This window comes from Nannobrachium achirus, assembly GCF_963921795.1.
Source record: "Nannobrachium achirus genome assembly, chromosome: 20".
Lineage (NCBI taxonomy): Eukaryota > Metazoa > Chordata > Actinopteri > Myctophiformes > Myctophidae > Nannobrachium > Nannobrachium achirus.
In genome coordinates this window covers 24,660,818-24,677,991 of record NC_137827.1, presented here as the reverse complement: position 1 = coordinate 24,677,991, position 17,174 = coordinate 24,660,818, and the positions used below count along the sequence as shown (strand labels likewise).

General features: G+C 42.9%; 1 protein-coding gene across 1 annotated transcript in view; it reads right to left on the bottom strand.

Moving 5' to 3' along the window:
* The window catches only part of kidins220a (kinase D-interacting substrate 220a), an 85,657-nt gene that overhangs the window by 57,927 nt on the left and 10,556 nt on the right, over nucleotides 1-17,174 (bottom strand). The window contains 14 exon segments of the mRNA XM_080750761.1: nucleotides 2,514-2,699; nucleotides 3,507-3,607; nucleotides 4,471-4,622; nucleotides 5,382-5,547; nucleotides 6,214-6,393; nucleotides 6,993-7,157; nucleotides 7,741-7,918; nucleotides 8,364-8,462; nucleotides 9,089-9,187; nucleotides 10,048-10,146; nucleotides 11,201-11,398; nucleotides 12,182-12,280; nucleotides 13,880-13,978; nucleotides 14,309-14,407. Of these exon segments, the coding sequence (XP_080606887.1) occupies nucleotides 2,514-2,699; nucleotides 3,507-3,607; nucleotides 4,471-4,622; nucleotides 5,382-5,547; nucleotides 6,214-6,393; nucleotides 6,993-7,157; nucleotides 7,741-7,918; nucleotides 8,364-8,462; nucleotides 9,089-9,187; nucleotides 10,048-10,146; nucleotides 11,201-11,398; nucleotides 12,182-12,280; nucleotides 13,880-13,978; nucleotides 14,309-14,407 (1,920 nt within the window).

Below are 17,174 nucleotides of genomic sequence, written 5' to 3'. Positions count from 1 at the left end.
AAAGAATCTTGTCGATTTTAGGATTCACATAGGAACAGCGTGGCTTCAATGTGGATATCTGAATTCATATGCCTGCGATGTCAATCGTTTATGACCAGATAATAAACTATAATTTAGGGAATCTGATTGTAAGCTTTGGCTTACCTGACTGGCCAACCCAAACCGTCGGCATCACAGATTGGCATCACATCACGTTTGTGCCGCTAAACCAGTATAAATCCCTGTTGGCTAAACCCGGTCCATCGGCTTAACTGATTGGCAGAGTTTCGCATAGCGTTTGAGCAGCAAATGACTTGCATCGTTCCCGACATGCATGGCCGGTAGTATGCACGTAGTAACTAGACTGCACTCTGTCGAGGTGCCAACTTGCTCCTTGTGCACTCGTGGCCATGTATGGCCTACTTATGCACCAGCAGAGCGCGCAAGTACTGCGATCGGTTCTGTTCGGTGCGGTCTGTATGACTGTTATTTATATCAGGTCGCACTTGTTGATGGTGACGTCACAAAGAATGCTGGCCCCTCACTGGCTAAAGGCGGCCGGAAACAGACGGCACCGAACGCAGTACTTGCGTGCTCTTCTGGCGCGAGTAAATACTAATATACCAGTAAGACTCCCTAATCGGGAGATAAGCGACCGTCAGGTCACATGGCCTCATGGTGGCGCTAGAAGAGGGCCATGTGAGAAATGAGGGGTGGGGTCTCCGCGCCGCCGAGGCGGCCGAATAGGAACCGGCCCCGGCTCTCCCGGTCGCTCCTAGCCGGAGTTACGGCATTTTATGTGAGCTGCAGTGTAGGGGGTCCTCCACTGGGGGCGCCACCACTTTTGCATCGGTTCTGGAGCACCAGGAGTCGGTGGTCCCCGGGAATTCCCCGTGAGCAGCCCCGTTGGGGTGGTCATTTGGTCATTTTTGCACATTTGGTCATTTTTTACATCTGGGGGTCCCCAAGGGACCTGGGGGTCCCTGTAGCTCCGGGGGTCCTTGGAGGTTGTAGTTTGGCAGGTAAGGAGTGTGTGTGCAAAGGGAATTCCCCGTTAGCAGCCCCGTTGGGGTGGTCATTTGGTCATTTTTGCACATTTGGTCATGTTTTACATCTGGGGGTCCCCCAGGGACCTTGGGGGTCCCTGGAGCTCCGGGTTAGGGTGACGGACTGACGGACTGACAGTTTGTGCAGGTTTTGATAGTAAGTGCGACCTGACGGTCGCAATAAGGTATGACTCCAAATTCCCACGTGTGCACGCCATTCACAGCTTTCAAACAGAGAAATCCGCTTGGAAATCCATTCAGTCATTCAAAAGATAGAGGCTATAGTGTTTTCTTCAAATGTAAAAAACATGGCTGCCATGTTTGAAAGATAGAGTTGTTCAGGGAGTCAAACATGCATTCCGCGATCGCGATCATGCCGAAACCGGAAGTAGGAAGTAGGGAGTGTTTTGAAAAACGGCCAAAACTCGGGAAACTTGTGTTTGGCACCAAGTGTGTTAACCCATTTAGAACGGGTACACATTATTGTGTATCATTATTTTATGCTTTAAAGAGGTGGTGCCATAGTTTTGTACTTTTTCTGTTTTTCATGTGTCTAGGAGGTTGAAAGTACTTCATTAGACCCCCTTATGTGTTTTTTTTTAGAAATGATGTATTCTCTTAGTATTTGTTTGTTTTCTCTTGGAGGCTGCCACCTTGTGGTAAAAAGTGTCAGTTAAAAAACACAGATACTAAGTGTGTCACAGTATCAACTCCTCCCCTATTTACCATTCACCCAACACTGTGGGGTGTGGCTATATCAGCTGGGTCACCACCCACCATGCCATCGATGCATACTTAATGAACTGGGGGTGTGGCCACATAAAAACCCAATTCTAACTCTTTCTGTATACTTTTTTGGAAAAAATCTTCCTCCTAGTATAATCATAATACCTGATAATCATGTTTTATAGGGGGGGGAAATCATGGCACCACCTCTTTAACTATTGAAAAATAGCAGATATACAAGCTCACAGCGCGCTGCGAGCTTGTAGATCTGCAATTTTTTTTAAATCGTGAAAATTCGAATTTTGACCCGATTCTATAAGTGTCTTTTGAATCCTTCAAAAAAAGGTCCTTTTCACTTAAATGGAGATCAGTTAGTCTGTTCTTGAGAGACTATGCCAGTGGTTCTCTTTTCATGTGAAGGACCCCCAAAATGATATTTATTTGGCCCACGGACCCGCATCTCAAAATATTTAGTTCCAGGGACCACCCAGAAGCAAAATTTGAGTTACAAACGTTCGCTTTGAAAATACATATATTCAAAGATTTGCACACATTTTCACGACTTTTTCAAAAATAGCAGATCTACAAGCTCGCAGCGCGGCACTCGGTGCCGCGCTGTGAGCTTGTATATCTGCTATTTTTCCACTGGTTAAAGCATTCAATAATTCTAGGCCTAAATGGGTACTGTATTAGCCCCCTGGGCACAATCCTTCCAATGTGAGATACTTGTCTTGGAGAGCATTCAAGGCGCATTGAATGTACCTTCATGAATCCTTCACTCTTGAGTTTGGTCAGGTTGTTGGCGGCGCTGTGCAGGCGCTTCCTCTGGGAGTTGAGCACCGAGTCGGCCACCTGCCACCAGGTCCTGCAGTTGAGCAGCAGAGCCAGACCCACCACACTGGCCATGCCTATGAGCACTGCATTCACGGTCAGGTTCTCTGGGTCCACCTGCGTGGGGCAGCAAATCATTCCAATGTCAAAACATGTCAGAGCATGAACCAGAGAAAAAGATTAAACACATTTAGGACAGGAACGCATCCGTGTGTTTAACCACTTTAACCATTATTTTATGCGTTAACTACTACAAGCTCACAGCGCGGCGCTGTGAGCTTGTAGATCTGCTATTTTAGAAAAATCTTTACATTTTTAGCAAATCTTTGTAACTCAAATCTTTCTTTCTCAGGGTTCCTGGAACTAAATATTTTGAGATCGGGGTCCGCGGCCAAATACATGTAATTTTGGGGGTCCTTTACATAAAAAGGTTTGAGAACCACTGATTTAGAAGAAGGATTTAGAGGATATTTATAGAATCGGGTCAAAATATTCAAAGACTTGCATAAATTTTCATGATTTTTCAAAAATAGCAGATCTACAAGCTTCTACAAAAATAGCAGATCTACAAGAATTTGGTGCGCGCTGTGAGTTGTATGTCTGCTATTTTTAATAGTTAAAGCATAAAATAATGGTTAAAGTAATAATGCGTAACAATGCGTTCTAGGTCTCCAGAACAGCTAAAAAAGAGAACAAAACCATCTGACAAAACCTGAGACCTCCCACTTGGACCTGTTAACCACCATAATACTTCATCACGAGGAGTCATTCACTGGTGTAGTAGAGGTTGTAGCAGGGCAATACAGTATAAGGCAATATACTGTATTTCTAAGGTACATTAAAGATAATATAATCACACACCAAAAACCAAATTAATTTAGGTAATTGTGTAGTTCCTCTTAAAATTCAAATCTCAACTCCCACCTTGAAAATGGCCAGCAGAGCCATTCCAGTGATGAGGCAGCCCAGGGTCAACGCAAACAGCACAAAGGATGGAACGCAGCAGGTCTTCTTCCATTTCTTAGCTGGACAGAGAGGAATGGATGGATGGAGGGAATTGGGGGAGAGAGAGAGAGAGAGAGGGGGGGGATTAATAAGAGAGATATTAGTATTGTGGAACAGACTGAAAAGGGTTTCCAGGTGAAAATGTTTGCCTCTTGTTGACATTAAATTAACTTCTATCATGAGTGGGTCTGAGAAATAGAAGAAAACAAGGATTTAATTTAAAGCTGCAATCTGGAACATTTGTAGGGAATAAAACGTTATTCTGAACAATCGGTCTGGTAGAGTATGTTGTACATAGTGTATAACTAAACACATCTGCTGTGGTTGGAGGTCGTCTCATCCATTTAGTCATTTAGACCCTGTGTTCGGGTAAGACACCAACTAGTTGACACACACTAGTTGCTTGAAGCTCCGAGGGCAGTATCTGCCCAAGCGGGTGTTCTTAGCGCAGCAGTTACAGACTTCTGCGGGAGACCTGGGTTCGAATCCCTGGGAGGACATAAATCTTACAGACTGCAGCCTTTAACTCTGAGAGTGTGCAAATGTTAAGTTACATTTTGTTGTTGTCGGGTGGAAACCTTGTGTGTCCAAATTAACTGTTTGTTTCTGTATTTATCATTTAAAAATAATTTAAAATGGTGAAAATAGCCGATCTGCTTGTAGATCTGCTATTTTCACTAGTTCTGTGCGACAGTCTTGTACGATGAAGCAGGGCTTTACTTTACGAAAAACGTACAAATCTGAAATCTGAATGGTTTCTGCCCGACAGTGACGATTTGTACACTCTCAAGAGTGACAAATGGAGAAATGAACACTAAGGATTTGACTGTGTGTGGGGAGGCTCTCGGTCGGTATCAGGACGCTACTCGTGCTGTTGACGCACCTTGGATCTCGTCGTTCTTGAAAACCCTGAAGAGCCTGGTGGCCATGAAGCCGAACTCCCTCTCGCAGGCATCCGAGAGGGTGGCAATCATCTCCGCCATGGAGGTCTCTCCTCCTACGCTGGACAAGCGGTTGTAGTCTGTGAAAAGGAACCTGGGGGAGGACACAGTCCACGGACACGGCAGCTCAGACACAGACAGCTTCATCCATGTGCCAGATGTAGACTTATTTCACAGTGAATAACATGAGACGGTAATGTTCTTAAAAGAGCCTTTATGAAACTGATATGTAAAGCGAATTTTAGTCTGTGTATGGCTGCTTGTTGTGAGCCTGTGTGTATTGTTGTTTATTCAGGATTTGTTGCGTTTTTGTGTGTTCAGTTTGCCTACAAAATTGGGAAAGGTTCATTTATATAGAGACTTTATTCAAAGCGCACACAATGAAGGAACCAACCTGCTCATCAGGAGCAGTTAGGGGTCCATTGTCTTGCTCAAGGACACTTTGGCACTAACCCAGGGAGAGCCAGAGATCAAACCTGGAACCTTCTGATTCCCAAGCGGGCGCTCTACCTCCTGAGCCACTGCTGCCCCAACAGTGTGTGTCTGTCTGTGTGTGTGTGTGTGTGTGTGTGTGTGTGTGTGTGTGTGTGTGCGTGCGTGCGTGCGTGCGTGCGTGCGTGCGTGCGTGCGTGCGTGCGTACGTACGTGCGTACGTGCATGCGTGCGTGCATGTGTAAGATGGCTGGCAACCACGTTGATGCTGCTTGCTCTTTCAACATTTAAACATGAATGTTGCAGCATTGTGTGTGTGTGTGTGTGTGTGTGTGTGTGTGTGTGTGTGTGTGTGTGTGTGTGTGTGTGTGTGTGTGTGTGTGAGATTGTGTGAGTGTATTTGTGCGTGTGTGGCTGTCACCTGACAGGCAGGGCGCGGGTGGTCTGCTCTGGCAGCTCGGGGGGGTTGACAAACATGAGTTTGAGCAGCAGCTCCAGGTATCCCACCTGGCGGGCCAGACGGGTGCTGATGACCCAGGCCCAGTTCCAGTTCTCCCCCTCGCGACGGCCTCCGAAGTACACCAGCACTGGAGACAGCAGGGAACACAACACCACACAACATGTTCTTACTGTTACCAAACTACACTTCCCTACATTCATTTCACTTTTCTATTATTGGTCATAAAATGTCCTCTCTACTTTAAAAACAAATCCTCGCCACCTTGGAACAGTGAACAGTAGTGTAGTGAGAATGGCTTTGATATTATTGCCTGTATAACAGCACCCTCTAGTGATCAAAACGCACTGCAGTCTCAAAGGTGACAGCAACTAAATTACAACCATCCATGCAGGAAAGGTCCCCTTCAAGTGAAAATTTTAAAATGTAATAATAGCATAGTAACAATAATAATAATAATAAGCTACATAATAATAATAAGCTACATTTATGTAGCACTTTTCAAAACAGTTACATAGTGATTTACAGTTAAAATTACAGATGAAATACTATTTTGAGAAGTGATTTAACCCATTTAGAACGGGTACACATTATTGTGTATCATTGTTTTATGCTTTAACTAAAAAAAATAAAAAAATAGCAGATCTACAAGCTCGATCTACAAGCTCGCAGCGCGGCACTCGGTGCCGCGCTGTGAGCTTGTATATCTGCTATTTTTCAATAGCTAAAGCATTCAATAATTCTAGGCATAAATGTGTGTGCGTGTGCAAGTGTGCATGTGTCCCCTGGCTCTCACCAAAGAAGATGTAGAGCAGAGCCAGCAGGCTGAGTGACACAGCGATGGCCAGCCGGGGGTCCACGGTGAAGCCCAGCACCAGAGCCACGCCACCACACAGCAGCAGCGTGAGGAACACCACCAGCCAGGAGAACTGGAACAAGGGCTCGATCTGCTGCCCCGCAAACGTCTTCATCTCATCTAGGGATGGGAAGATAAGCGATATTATCGTGTTTATCGTGATAAAAAAACACTCACGATAATAGTGTTGTGGAGATTTAATTTATCGTGATATATCGTCCTTCGTCATACGCTGGGATCAAGTCACCTTTTATTTGCCGAGCTGCATATCCGGTACCATTTTAAACCCTCTATTGGTAATATGCACTTATAATATACGTACTTGTACTTTTTTTTCCACTCTCAAATCTCTTCGCCAAAAAATAGTCGATCTACAAGCTCACAACGATGAGCGTGTAGATCTGCTATATCCCCTATTTTTGATTGACTGAATACTTTATTAACGCAGAAATGCACATTATAATTAGTTTGTCTGTGCACCCTCCATCTCTCTCTCTCTCTCTCTCTCACTCTCTCTCAAATAAATAGTATTTTCACGAGGAACTAAATAATGTTACTATATGTCAAAATGTGACACTAATATGAATTTTGGAGAAACAAGTCATGATATTCAACTCATTCCATTTAGATTTTAGAACATGGAAAAACTGTCTATTTGGTTCCATTTGTGAACTAGCATTAAAGACGTTAAAGAGTGAGAGTTTAGCCCTCTTCCTTACCCTCCAGTTTCTTCAACAGGAAAGACTTGCCGCTGCCCCACTGGGCGTACAGCCCCACGCAGATGGGGGGCTGCATGGTGGGCTCACTCAGGATGTCTGCCAGGGCACTGGCATACAGGTCATAACCCAACATGTCCCCGTCAGACTCAGAGGGAGACAGGTGCTCTGAGAGAGACAACAAGACACAAAGAGGAAACAAGCAACATTGCATTATCACATTTATACATTTTCTCTAAAATTGAATGTTTTTGTTTGTTTGTTATTCATCACTTTATAGTAACACATTGTTTATTTATATTATTCAACTATTGTTTCGTAGTTTATCTGTGTTATACACGATGTTTGCTTTGGCAAACATTCATGCAAGACATTTGTGTCATGCCGCTAATAAGAAATTAGAACTGAGTTGAATCAGATAGAAATTGAAAGAGTCAAGAGCAATAAGGGGAGAAACTTAGAAATAGGAGGAATCAACAGAAGAGTGTACAATATTAGAGTTAGAGTGCATAGAGATTCCAGAGAACAAAATACTATATAAATTGAGGGCAGTAGGACTAAGCCAGATTTATTCTTCGGAGGGGATGGTGTAGCGCGCCAAAAATAGCGATCTAAAAACTCACAAAGCATCACATCTCCAACATGTTTGTGAGTTTGTAGATCAGCTATTTTTCAGTGTAGAGCACCATTGTATAACAGAGCATAAATTAAGCATTAGAGCAATGCGGAGAAAAATGTCAACGATGCTTACTGGCTCCAAATATCTGAGTGAGGATGCTCTTCTGGTGGGTGCAGTCGATGTTGTACGGCGTCTCTCCGGCCTTGTTGGGGCGGTACAGCAAGCGGCCATCTTTAGGGTTCCTCAGGAGCAGCTCGGCCAGCTTGCGGCTTCGCCCTCGGATGGCGATGTGGAGGGCAGTGTCTCCTTTCTGATGGAAGGAAGATTCATTTTTGTTTTACTCAAAACTTTCTTTTTGGTATTTGTACTTTTGTATTTGCCCGTGGATCCGTATCTGAACATGTTTTGCGGGAGGAACCCAATCCAAGATTTGTGTTGTTTCAAGAATATCCAAAATGTTTCAAATTCTTTCAAGGTTTAGCCACAAATAGCAGATCTACAAGCTCACAGCACGACGTATATCGTGATGCGATGTCAGCTTGTCGATCGGGTATTTTCAAATAGCTCATGTTTATAGGGTTAAAGTGATTAAACCGGTTCTATCTCAAGGTATTTGTTCAAAATATCATGTTTCATTGTATCCATATCACCCACCCCTAGTGGGCAGCCAAAGACATGTTATTGCCATGTTGTTTGGAGGCAGACAAGTCGGAACTCGGAAGGCTGTTTACAGATGTGTGTATTTATAACTGTACCTTGTCCACAGCAGACACCTTGGCCCCTTTATCCAACAGCAGCTCCACTATCTCTATGTTCCTCATCTTGGTGGCTTTGATAAGAGGCGTCTCTGCATCCTGAGATATTCACACACACACGCACGCACACACACACACACACACACACACACACACACACACACACACACACACACACACACACACACACACACACACACACACACACACACACACACACACACACACACACACACACACACACACACACACACACACACACACACACACACACGTTAATAATGGGTGCTGTTAGGCCTGTAACAATTATTTCATAATCGTCTAATCGCCATTATTTTGCCATAATTGTTTCCATGTTGAAACATTGTCATATTTTCAAACATTTTCAAAAATAGTGGAAATAGCGGATCTACAAGCTCACAACGTGTTGCGATGCGACGCCTTGTGAGCTTGTAGATCGGCTATTTCCACTATCAATGTTCTTTTGTATATGTCAGTCATTTCTTTGTATATTTAGGTTACGTGTCATATCTGCCACGTGCAACTTCAAAGCCTAAAAGCCAAACAGAAATGTAATCGTCAACAACAAAAACACAATTAAATCGTTAGAGTGACAATGAATCGTCATGTAAAATGTCATAATCGTGACAGCCCTAGGTGCTTTGTTTGCTGGGGGTTACTGTGCCAGTGCTCCACATGAAAGCGCTCCTAGGTGTGAGTCTTACCTTGGTGCAGCTCTCAGTGTCTGGGTTGCACTGCAGGATGTCCCTCACCATGGTGGCATTGCCTTTCTCCACGGCCCAGTAGAGGGCAGTCTTTCCATCCTGATGCAAAACAAGAGAGTCAAAAACTGTTGTTTAAATATGCTTTACTATGCAGTTCTTCTTTTCTTTTTGTTTTACTTAGAATACAATGTGATTTGTGCTAACTGTTATGTGTATATAGACCTTCACAATGATAATTTGGCTGAAGCATTGGTTCAACATCGACTTCATGAAGCAATTCTTTAGTGAGATGAATTATTTTCCTTTTCAATTTACTTTACTGCTAACAGCATCTTACAAGCAAAGCCTTTTAAAGGACCGTGATTACATTCATTCCAGTACGGTATGAAAATCAACTTGCAGGTAATCCAACATGCTAAATATGATTGTGCAGTTACTTTATCACTGTGTTTTCATGAATTTTAAAGCATGCATTGATTTGAAATCTAGACAAAAATGGTTCCTGCTGAAAAGATTGCTTTACAAAACAAATTCAAATGACCATGACTCATTAACAGTGTCACGCCATTATGTTCGACATTGACTCAATTATTCAGGTAAGATTTCAATAACTTTGGACAAAATGTAATCAAACATGAAGCCTAGAAATGAAGGCATTAACCATGGTCTATGTTTAAGAGCGATATATAGACAACGATATGTATTGACTCTGGTATACTCATTTAATATGTCTGTGTTCAACTTGTGGCCTTTGTTTTATAAAACATTTGCATGCATTCTTGACCTCCAGATAGAAGGCCACCGGTACTGTACCAAAGGTTGAAAAACACAGTACAAAGAAATAAAGACAAAACCCAAATAGGGATTGAGCTTTAGAGCGAGAGCCAAGTCCATGTAAAACGAGAGGAGCTTGAAGCCATGAATAAGACAGAGGAGACGAGTGGGAAAGAGGCTCCTACCTGGCCTCTGACGTCAATATCAGCGTATTTGTTCAGCAGGGCTCGGACTATCTCCACATGACCTCCCCTCACCGCTCCGATCAGCACCGTCTCCCCACTCTGACACGTCAACGTGAACAGAGAGGGACAGTCAGAGAGAGAGAGAGGGAGAAAGAGAGAGAGTGGGGAGGGAAGGGGAGTGATGGATGGGGAAGAAACAAATGGCATGAGAGAGAGGGAGAACAAGAGACAGAAAGAGAAAGAGAGAGAGCAGATGGGAGAGTGAGACGGAGAAACAAAGAGAAAAACATTAAGTAATATTGACCCATTAAATTCAAAACGGGTACACATTATTGTGTATCGTTATTTTATGCTTTAACTATTGAAAAATAGCAGATATACAAGCTCACAGCACGGCACCGAGTGCGGCGCTGCGAGCTTGTATATCTGCTATTTTTGAAAAATCGTGAAAATTAGAATTTTGACCCGATTCTATAAGTGTCTTTTGAATCCTTCTAAGGTTTTTTGAAAAACCCTATGTTTCTATGTCAGCAATCTGGCTAGCCATCGTCAAAGAAAAGGTCCTTTTCACTTAACTGGAGCTCAGTTAGTCTGTTCTTGAGAGACTACAACTGGAGCTCAGTTAGTCTGTTCTTGAGAGACTACTATGTCAGTGGTTTTCAAACCTTTTCATGTGAAGGACCCCCAAAATGATATGTATTTGGCCACGGATGCCCATCTCAAAATATTTAGTTCCAGGGACCCCCCCCCCAGAAGCAAAATTTGAGTTACAAATGTTCGCTTTAAAAATACGATATAAGTCAAAGATTTGCTCAAATTTTCACAACTTTTTCCAAAAATAGCAGATCTACAAGCTCGCAGTGCGGCACCCGGTGCCGCGCTGTGAGCTTGTATATCTGCTATTTTTCACTGGTTAAAGCATTCAATAATCTCAGGCCTAAATGGGTTAAAACCGGGAATGCATTGGTGTCATACATACAAGCTCACAGCGTGTCACTTTGTGCCGCGCCGCAAGTTTGTTTAGAAAAACTCTTGAAAGTGTGAGAACTGCTGATTTTAGAAGGCATTTGTCAGAATCGGCCTCAGGTCTTATAAGCAGACTCATCTGGGCTGGTGTTGCTACAGTATATGAGCCGGTGGTGAGGTCACTCACGCGGTCGGGGATGTTGACGTAGGTGCCGGCGTCCAACAGGTCCTGAACAATCTCAGTGTGTCCCTCCTTGGCGGCGATGGCCAGCGCTGTGTTGCCGTCCTTGTCCGTCATGTTGACGTTGGTGTTCCTCTTCAGCAGCTCCTTCACCACCTCGCTGAACCCGCCCTTCACAGCCACGATCAGCGCCGTCATCGAGTTCTGATGGCAAGCGGGATCATTTTTTACAGGGGAGTGGGGAGAAAGTACACACTTTAGGTGTGTTTTAAGCGCTTCTACATTTGTCAAATCAATCTAAATAAAAACAATTAAGAGAGCCCATGCTCTAAACTTATATGATATACATTTTATTTTCATATTATTTGCTAAGGAAATATTCGCTCATCCACTTGGCTCAGATGCAGGTGGGTCAGACAGTAACAAATGACCATCCATGAAAAAAAGACTTTCATGAGACTTTCATTGATGAAGGTCCAGAGGGACCGAAACGTCAGCAGGAGTTAAACCCCAAAAAATCCCAAGATTGAAATTTATTTTCAGACCATGCCCCAATATGTGATTTTTGAAACATGGCGCACGCAGCCGCACACCAATATTTGGGGTGTTTCCCTGAAGTTCTGAACTGCCTTCACTGCATGTGTGTGCCAATCCATGCTTCATTTTATAGAAGTATCTTCTGAAGTTCTGTTGTATTCTATCGCTAGTCTGGCCAATTCAAATACTCATTATAACTGAGGCTGAAATCAGTCCCCAGGACTGAGAACTTTATCCCCTGCGTATTTGAATACAACTGATGATGCTGAGCAATTTTTCTTCATGAATATTTCTTCATGGTCGTATTCATTAATATGATATAATATTTTTGTGTTCATAACAGCGTTGATAACTAGACATATACACATATACATGCCAAGATATCGTTTAGTATAGCACAGTATTTTGGCATGACCATATTTGGGGATATCACACAAGCATCCTACTCACCGCCCCTTCTTGGTCCACATCGGCTCCGTTGGCCAATAGGTGCATGACGCTGTCATAATGGCCCTTCCTGGCTGCCCAGATCAATGGAGTGGTACCATACTGAACACAGGAGAGGAGTAAGTAATGACATGGATCAATAGAGTGGTACCATACTGACAGAGAGAAGAGTAAGTAATGACATAGATCAATAGAGCGGTACCATAGTGAACATGGGAGATGAATACCGTAAGTAATTTTAATAAATCCTGCATCGTGGCTACGTGTGTGCAGTCTTTTTCTTCATTTTTATAATTACTTACCAAAGTCAGCAGCACCTCACCAATACTGGTGTGCCCCTCAGCATTTTGTTTGATAGATGAATAAGTAATTTAGATCAATGGAGTGGTACCATAACGAACAGAGCCAGAAGACTAGATTCAGATTGGTTACTTGTTCACGTATTGTTGCTTTTGGGATCCGATGTACCAGTTATTTAGTCATAAGTTACATTTGAATAATAATATCGACAGAAAGACTTTCAACCTGGACGGCCCTGTTGAGGGCATGTCATACATAAGTGAAAAGTTGTTTGTAGATTGGCAACCTTCGTACCTTTTGCGAGACACAGTCATATGACGAAATATAAAATGACCAATACCCTTAATTTGTGAAAAAACATACAAAGATGGATATGGAGAGTTAAAAGTTTCAGAACAGAAATGATAAAGTATGTTATGTTATTACACTGACATATATTGTTTTCTTTAGACAGATGCTCGGTTTGATGTTTAACTGGGATCCTAGTTACTTTGTAGCAGTTCATTGTTTCTGTTTGCACTCTATTTATGTGACCGTTTACCCATTTGTGGGGTTCATCATGCCATTTATTCTGATCTTGCACTTGCACTCTGCTTAAGAGCAGCCGCTCAATGCTTAAATTGTACATTTGTAATTTGTACAAGAGAGAGGAGTAAGTAATGACAGAGTTCAATGGAGTGGTACCATACTAAAACAGAGACAGGAGTAACTAATGACAGTGTGTATTAAGAAGGAAACCACGGCTGAGGTAATCGACTGAGTGGGAAAAAGAAAAGACGGAAGATTTGTCTGACAAACCCGAGGCTTAGTTTTTAATTCATTAACATACGATTTGCCCCTTCAAAGAGCTATTTTAAGTATTAAAGCGTTAATTAATTAGATCTGGTTTAAATGCAGCCCTTGTGAGTGGGCCCTTACAGAGACTGAAATACTTAGTTACTAAGATCTTCAGGCGAGAAAGCTTAGGGCTTGAGTCCTATTCTTTCAACGTACGTTTATATTTGGTGGAGAAGAATACAGGACCAGTTAGGCAAATGAACCCCAGGGTCTCTATTCTTTGGCTGTCATAATAGGCGAACATTCTGCAAATTAAAAAAAAATAGGTGAACATAGACGATCTACAGGCTCATAACATGTCACAATGCGATGTGTTGTCAGCTTGTAGATTGGCTATTTTCATAGAAGAGATTTGGCGTAGAGGGAAAGAATGAGGGGTTTGAGGGCTCAACAAAGTGTATTCCTTAATATGAGGATTAAGTGGTTATGGTCCATTTTTACACCGATCATTTTACTGTGTTTGACCGAGTGAACTTGTCTTCTTTGTATACAGTTATCTTGCTTGTATGATTAATAAATACACAACATTACTCGTGACATCCTCTTTGGTTGGCTCGCAGTTACCTTATCCGAGCAGTTGACCTTGGCCCCGTGCTGTAGCAGGAGGTGGACGATCTCTCCGTGGCCTCGACCGGCCGCCCAGATAATGGGGTAGACGCTGTACTGTTGGGACAAAAGGACAGGGCTGCAGTCACGCTGGGCGATAACTAATGACCACGTCAAGCCCCGTGCCTTAAGCCACCTGGAACTGCTGCAACAGCAGATGATGGGATAAACACGGCCGTGCTCAGGCAAAGAGCAGGGTTACAAAAACACGTTCACTTTTGCTTTCGTGAAGAAACAGCCTCCAGCTGGCATTGAACGGGCGAGCTCAGATGTTTTCCTGTGCCGTTTTCTATGTTTCCAGATAACTAAATACTGGGTGGTCTTAAAATTGAAGAAATCATGAAAAGACAGGTGGAATGGATAGATTTTAGAAGTGTGTCCCAGTACCTGACCAGTGATATTGGGGTTGGCTCCTTTGTCCAAGAGCAGCTGCGCCACAGCTGTACGACCCTTATAGGCTGCCCACATGAGAGCACTCCACCCTCCCTATATACAAGAGGAGACACATACAGAAACATAGTCCGTACAGCTTTTATAGAAAATATCTTTGACACGGAACAATTTACAATTTAGGCAACATCAACATCAATACATCAATGGAAAGAAATAGTAGGCAAAACAGGTAGACCAAGCACCTATTCAGTAAAAACGTCAAACAAATGATAACATAAAATAAAATAAAATGCTATCTAAATTACATGTATGGTCATTTGAGGGTAGGTAAGTGCTACGGTAAGTGCTATGGGCTAGGGTGGAGTCTGAATAGGTGAGTCCTCAGACCACTGCGGAAGCATCGGGAGTGAGCCATGATTAGTTTTTTGGTCTTTTAAGCCTTTATTGGATAGGACAGTAGACTGACAGGAAATGGGGAGAGAGATGGAGAGTGACCCGCGGCAAAGGTCGTCCGGATCGGGAATCGAACCGGTGACACCGCCAGGCATCCTTGCCTATGTGGCAATGCCTAAGTGGTATGCGCCTGGACCAGTCGGCTAGCGGGCGACCCGAGTCTGCAGTTCTAAGTGCAACTGGGAGTTTATTCCACAGTTTAGGGGCCAGGAGGGCGAAGAGTTTAGGGCGAGTGGATCGCTGTCCGGGGGTTTTTTAGCGAAGGTTCTGTCAGAACATTATAGAGTAAAATAGAACATAATGCATCGGACAGAAATGACTTTTATTGCAATATAAACAATGCCCTACGCTTCCTTCAATAGGTTACAAAAAATACGTATATATAGGTTACGAATAAATAAGGAACAGCAGATATTGCGGTAGGAAAATGTGGTATTTTAGTTGTTTTGGTGTGACACACTTTCCAGTGAGTGAACACAGTATCACACCGTGGCTGGTTCTAATCCTGCCCTGGTGTCATTATGGGCTCACAGGCTTTGACCCGCACAGCTTAGACACGCCCTGGCCTGCTTTCCTGCTGTGACTCATCCAGTCAAGACCTGAGTCATGCTCACACAGTCCTGGAACCTGGGCATCATGTGTGGTACAAGCCAAGGTGGAAGCAAATGTTCCACAATCAACTCTAAATTAATTAACCTGGAACGCGCCCGAGTCGCATTAGATTTTAACCACTTTAACCATTATTTTATGCTATAACTATTGAAAAATAGCAGATATACAAGCTCACAGCGCGGCACCGAGTGCCGCGCTGCGAGCTTGTAGATCTGCTATTTTTGTAAAAATCGTGAAAATGTGTCCAAGTCTTTGAATATCTTTGACCCGATCTTTGACCCGACTTCTAAATCCTTCCTCTAAATCGGCTTCTCAAACTTTTTCATGTCAAGAACCCCCAAAATTAAATTTATTTGGCCTCCATCTCAAAATATGTTGCTCCAGGAACCCCCCAGAGGCAGAGATTTGAGTTACAAAAGTTTGCTTTTTCACGATTTTTCTAAAATAGCAGATCTACAAGCTTGCAGCGCGGCACTCAGCGCCGTGCTGTGAGCTTGTATATCTGCTATTTTTCAATAGTTAAAGCATTCAATAATTCTAAATTATTGCCTAAATGGCTTAATTTAAAGCCAATACACTAGAAGTAATACAAAAATTTAATGTCAGGATATGAGATACAGCAGTGTGCCTTTCATGGTTTGTGCATGATTTATATTCAACAAATTCAGACCATTCAAGTTGCTTACTGCACTCACACACCTACTGTACCTCAGAGGGCATAATATAAAGCAGATTGATCAATGGGTAGATGTTATCTTGTATATTGTCATTGTGTCCCGCATGAATGAGTGACTACGAAGGGCTGGTTTGGCTATGACAGGTCAATATCCTGCTGTATCACAGATGCATGTACAGTAGTAAGGCAAGCAGAGCTCAGCAAATGGAATTACAACAGCAGAGGAAGCATCACACTAAGGCTAATGTAATTTTACGTCCATTTCTGGGCGAATGAATGATTCACTTCTGTTCAAACAGGAGCCAAACGGCATCAAACAGGACAGGAGGCCATGGCATTGAATGAAGCCCATAATAAATAAGCTTTAAGGCTTGCACGATAAAACGTGGGGAAAAGTTCTATTGTGCAAGCTAAGCAAACTGCAGTTTAATCTCTAAAGTTACAGCAGGTTTAGTAGTAAGGCAAACTTCAGTCCCCCCCCCCCAAAAAAAACAATCATGTCAGCATTTAATTCAGCATTGCTTTAGTTTTTCTTACATAGATGAAGACTTTCGACAGACTTCATACCGCTTTCATCATCTATTTCTATGCTGACTCATGTTCCATCTCGCACCACATTTCCCCACCTAAATCCCATCTCTCCTTTTCATTTTCTCCCTCTGTGCCCAGGGAAATGGCAGTAATGAGTTCCCACAGAACATACAGTAAGAGAATAAACATACAACAACAACAAAACGTAATTGGGTTCTATGTCTCCGTTGTCCCCAGTTACTTCTTTATCGCTCTCTTTTCCGCTAATTGCGTGACTTACATTACATTTACACTGTCTCTTCTCCCCACTACTTTTGCCTGGCCCTTTCAGAGCCGACTCCATTCCTCCATAAGGCTGTCACAATTATTAAATAATCGTCTAATCGCAATTATTTGACATAATCGCAATTATTTTGTCATAATCGTCATAATTGTTTACATAATGAAAAATGTTAATATTTTCAAACATTTTAAAAAAATAGTGGAAATAGCAGATCTACAAGCTCACAACGCGTCGCATCGCGGCGCGTTGTGAGCTTGTAGAACGGCTATTTCCACTATCAAGGTTCTTTTTCAAGTATAAAGTTG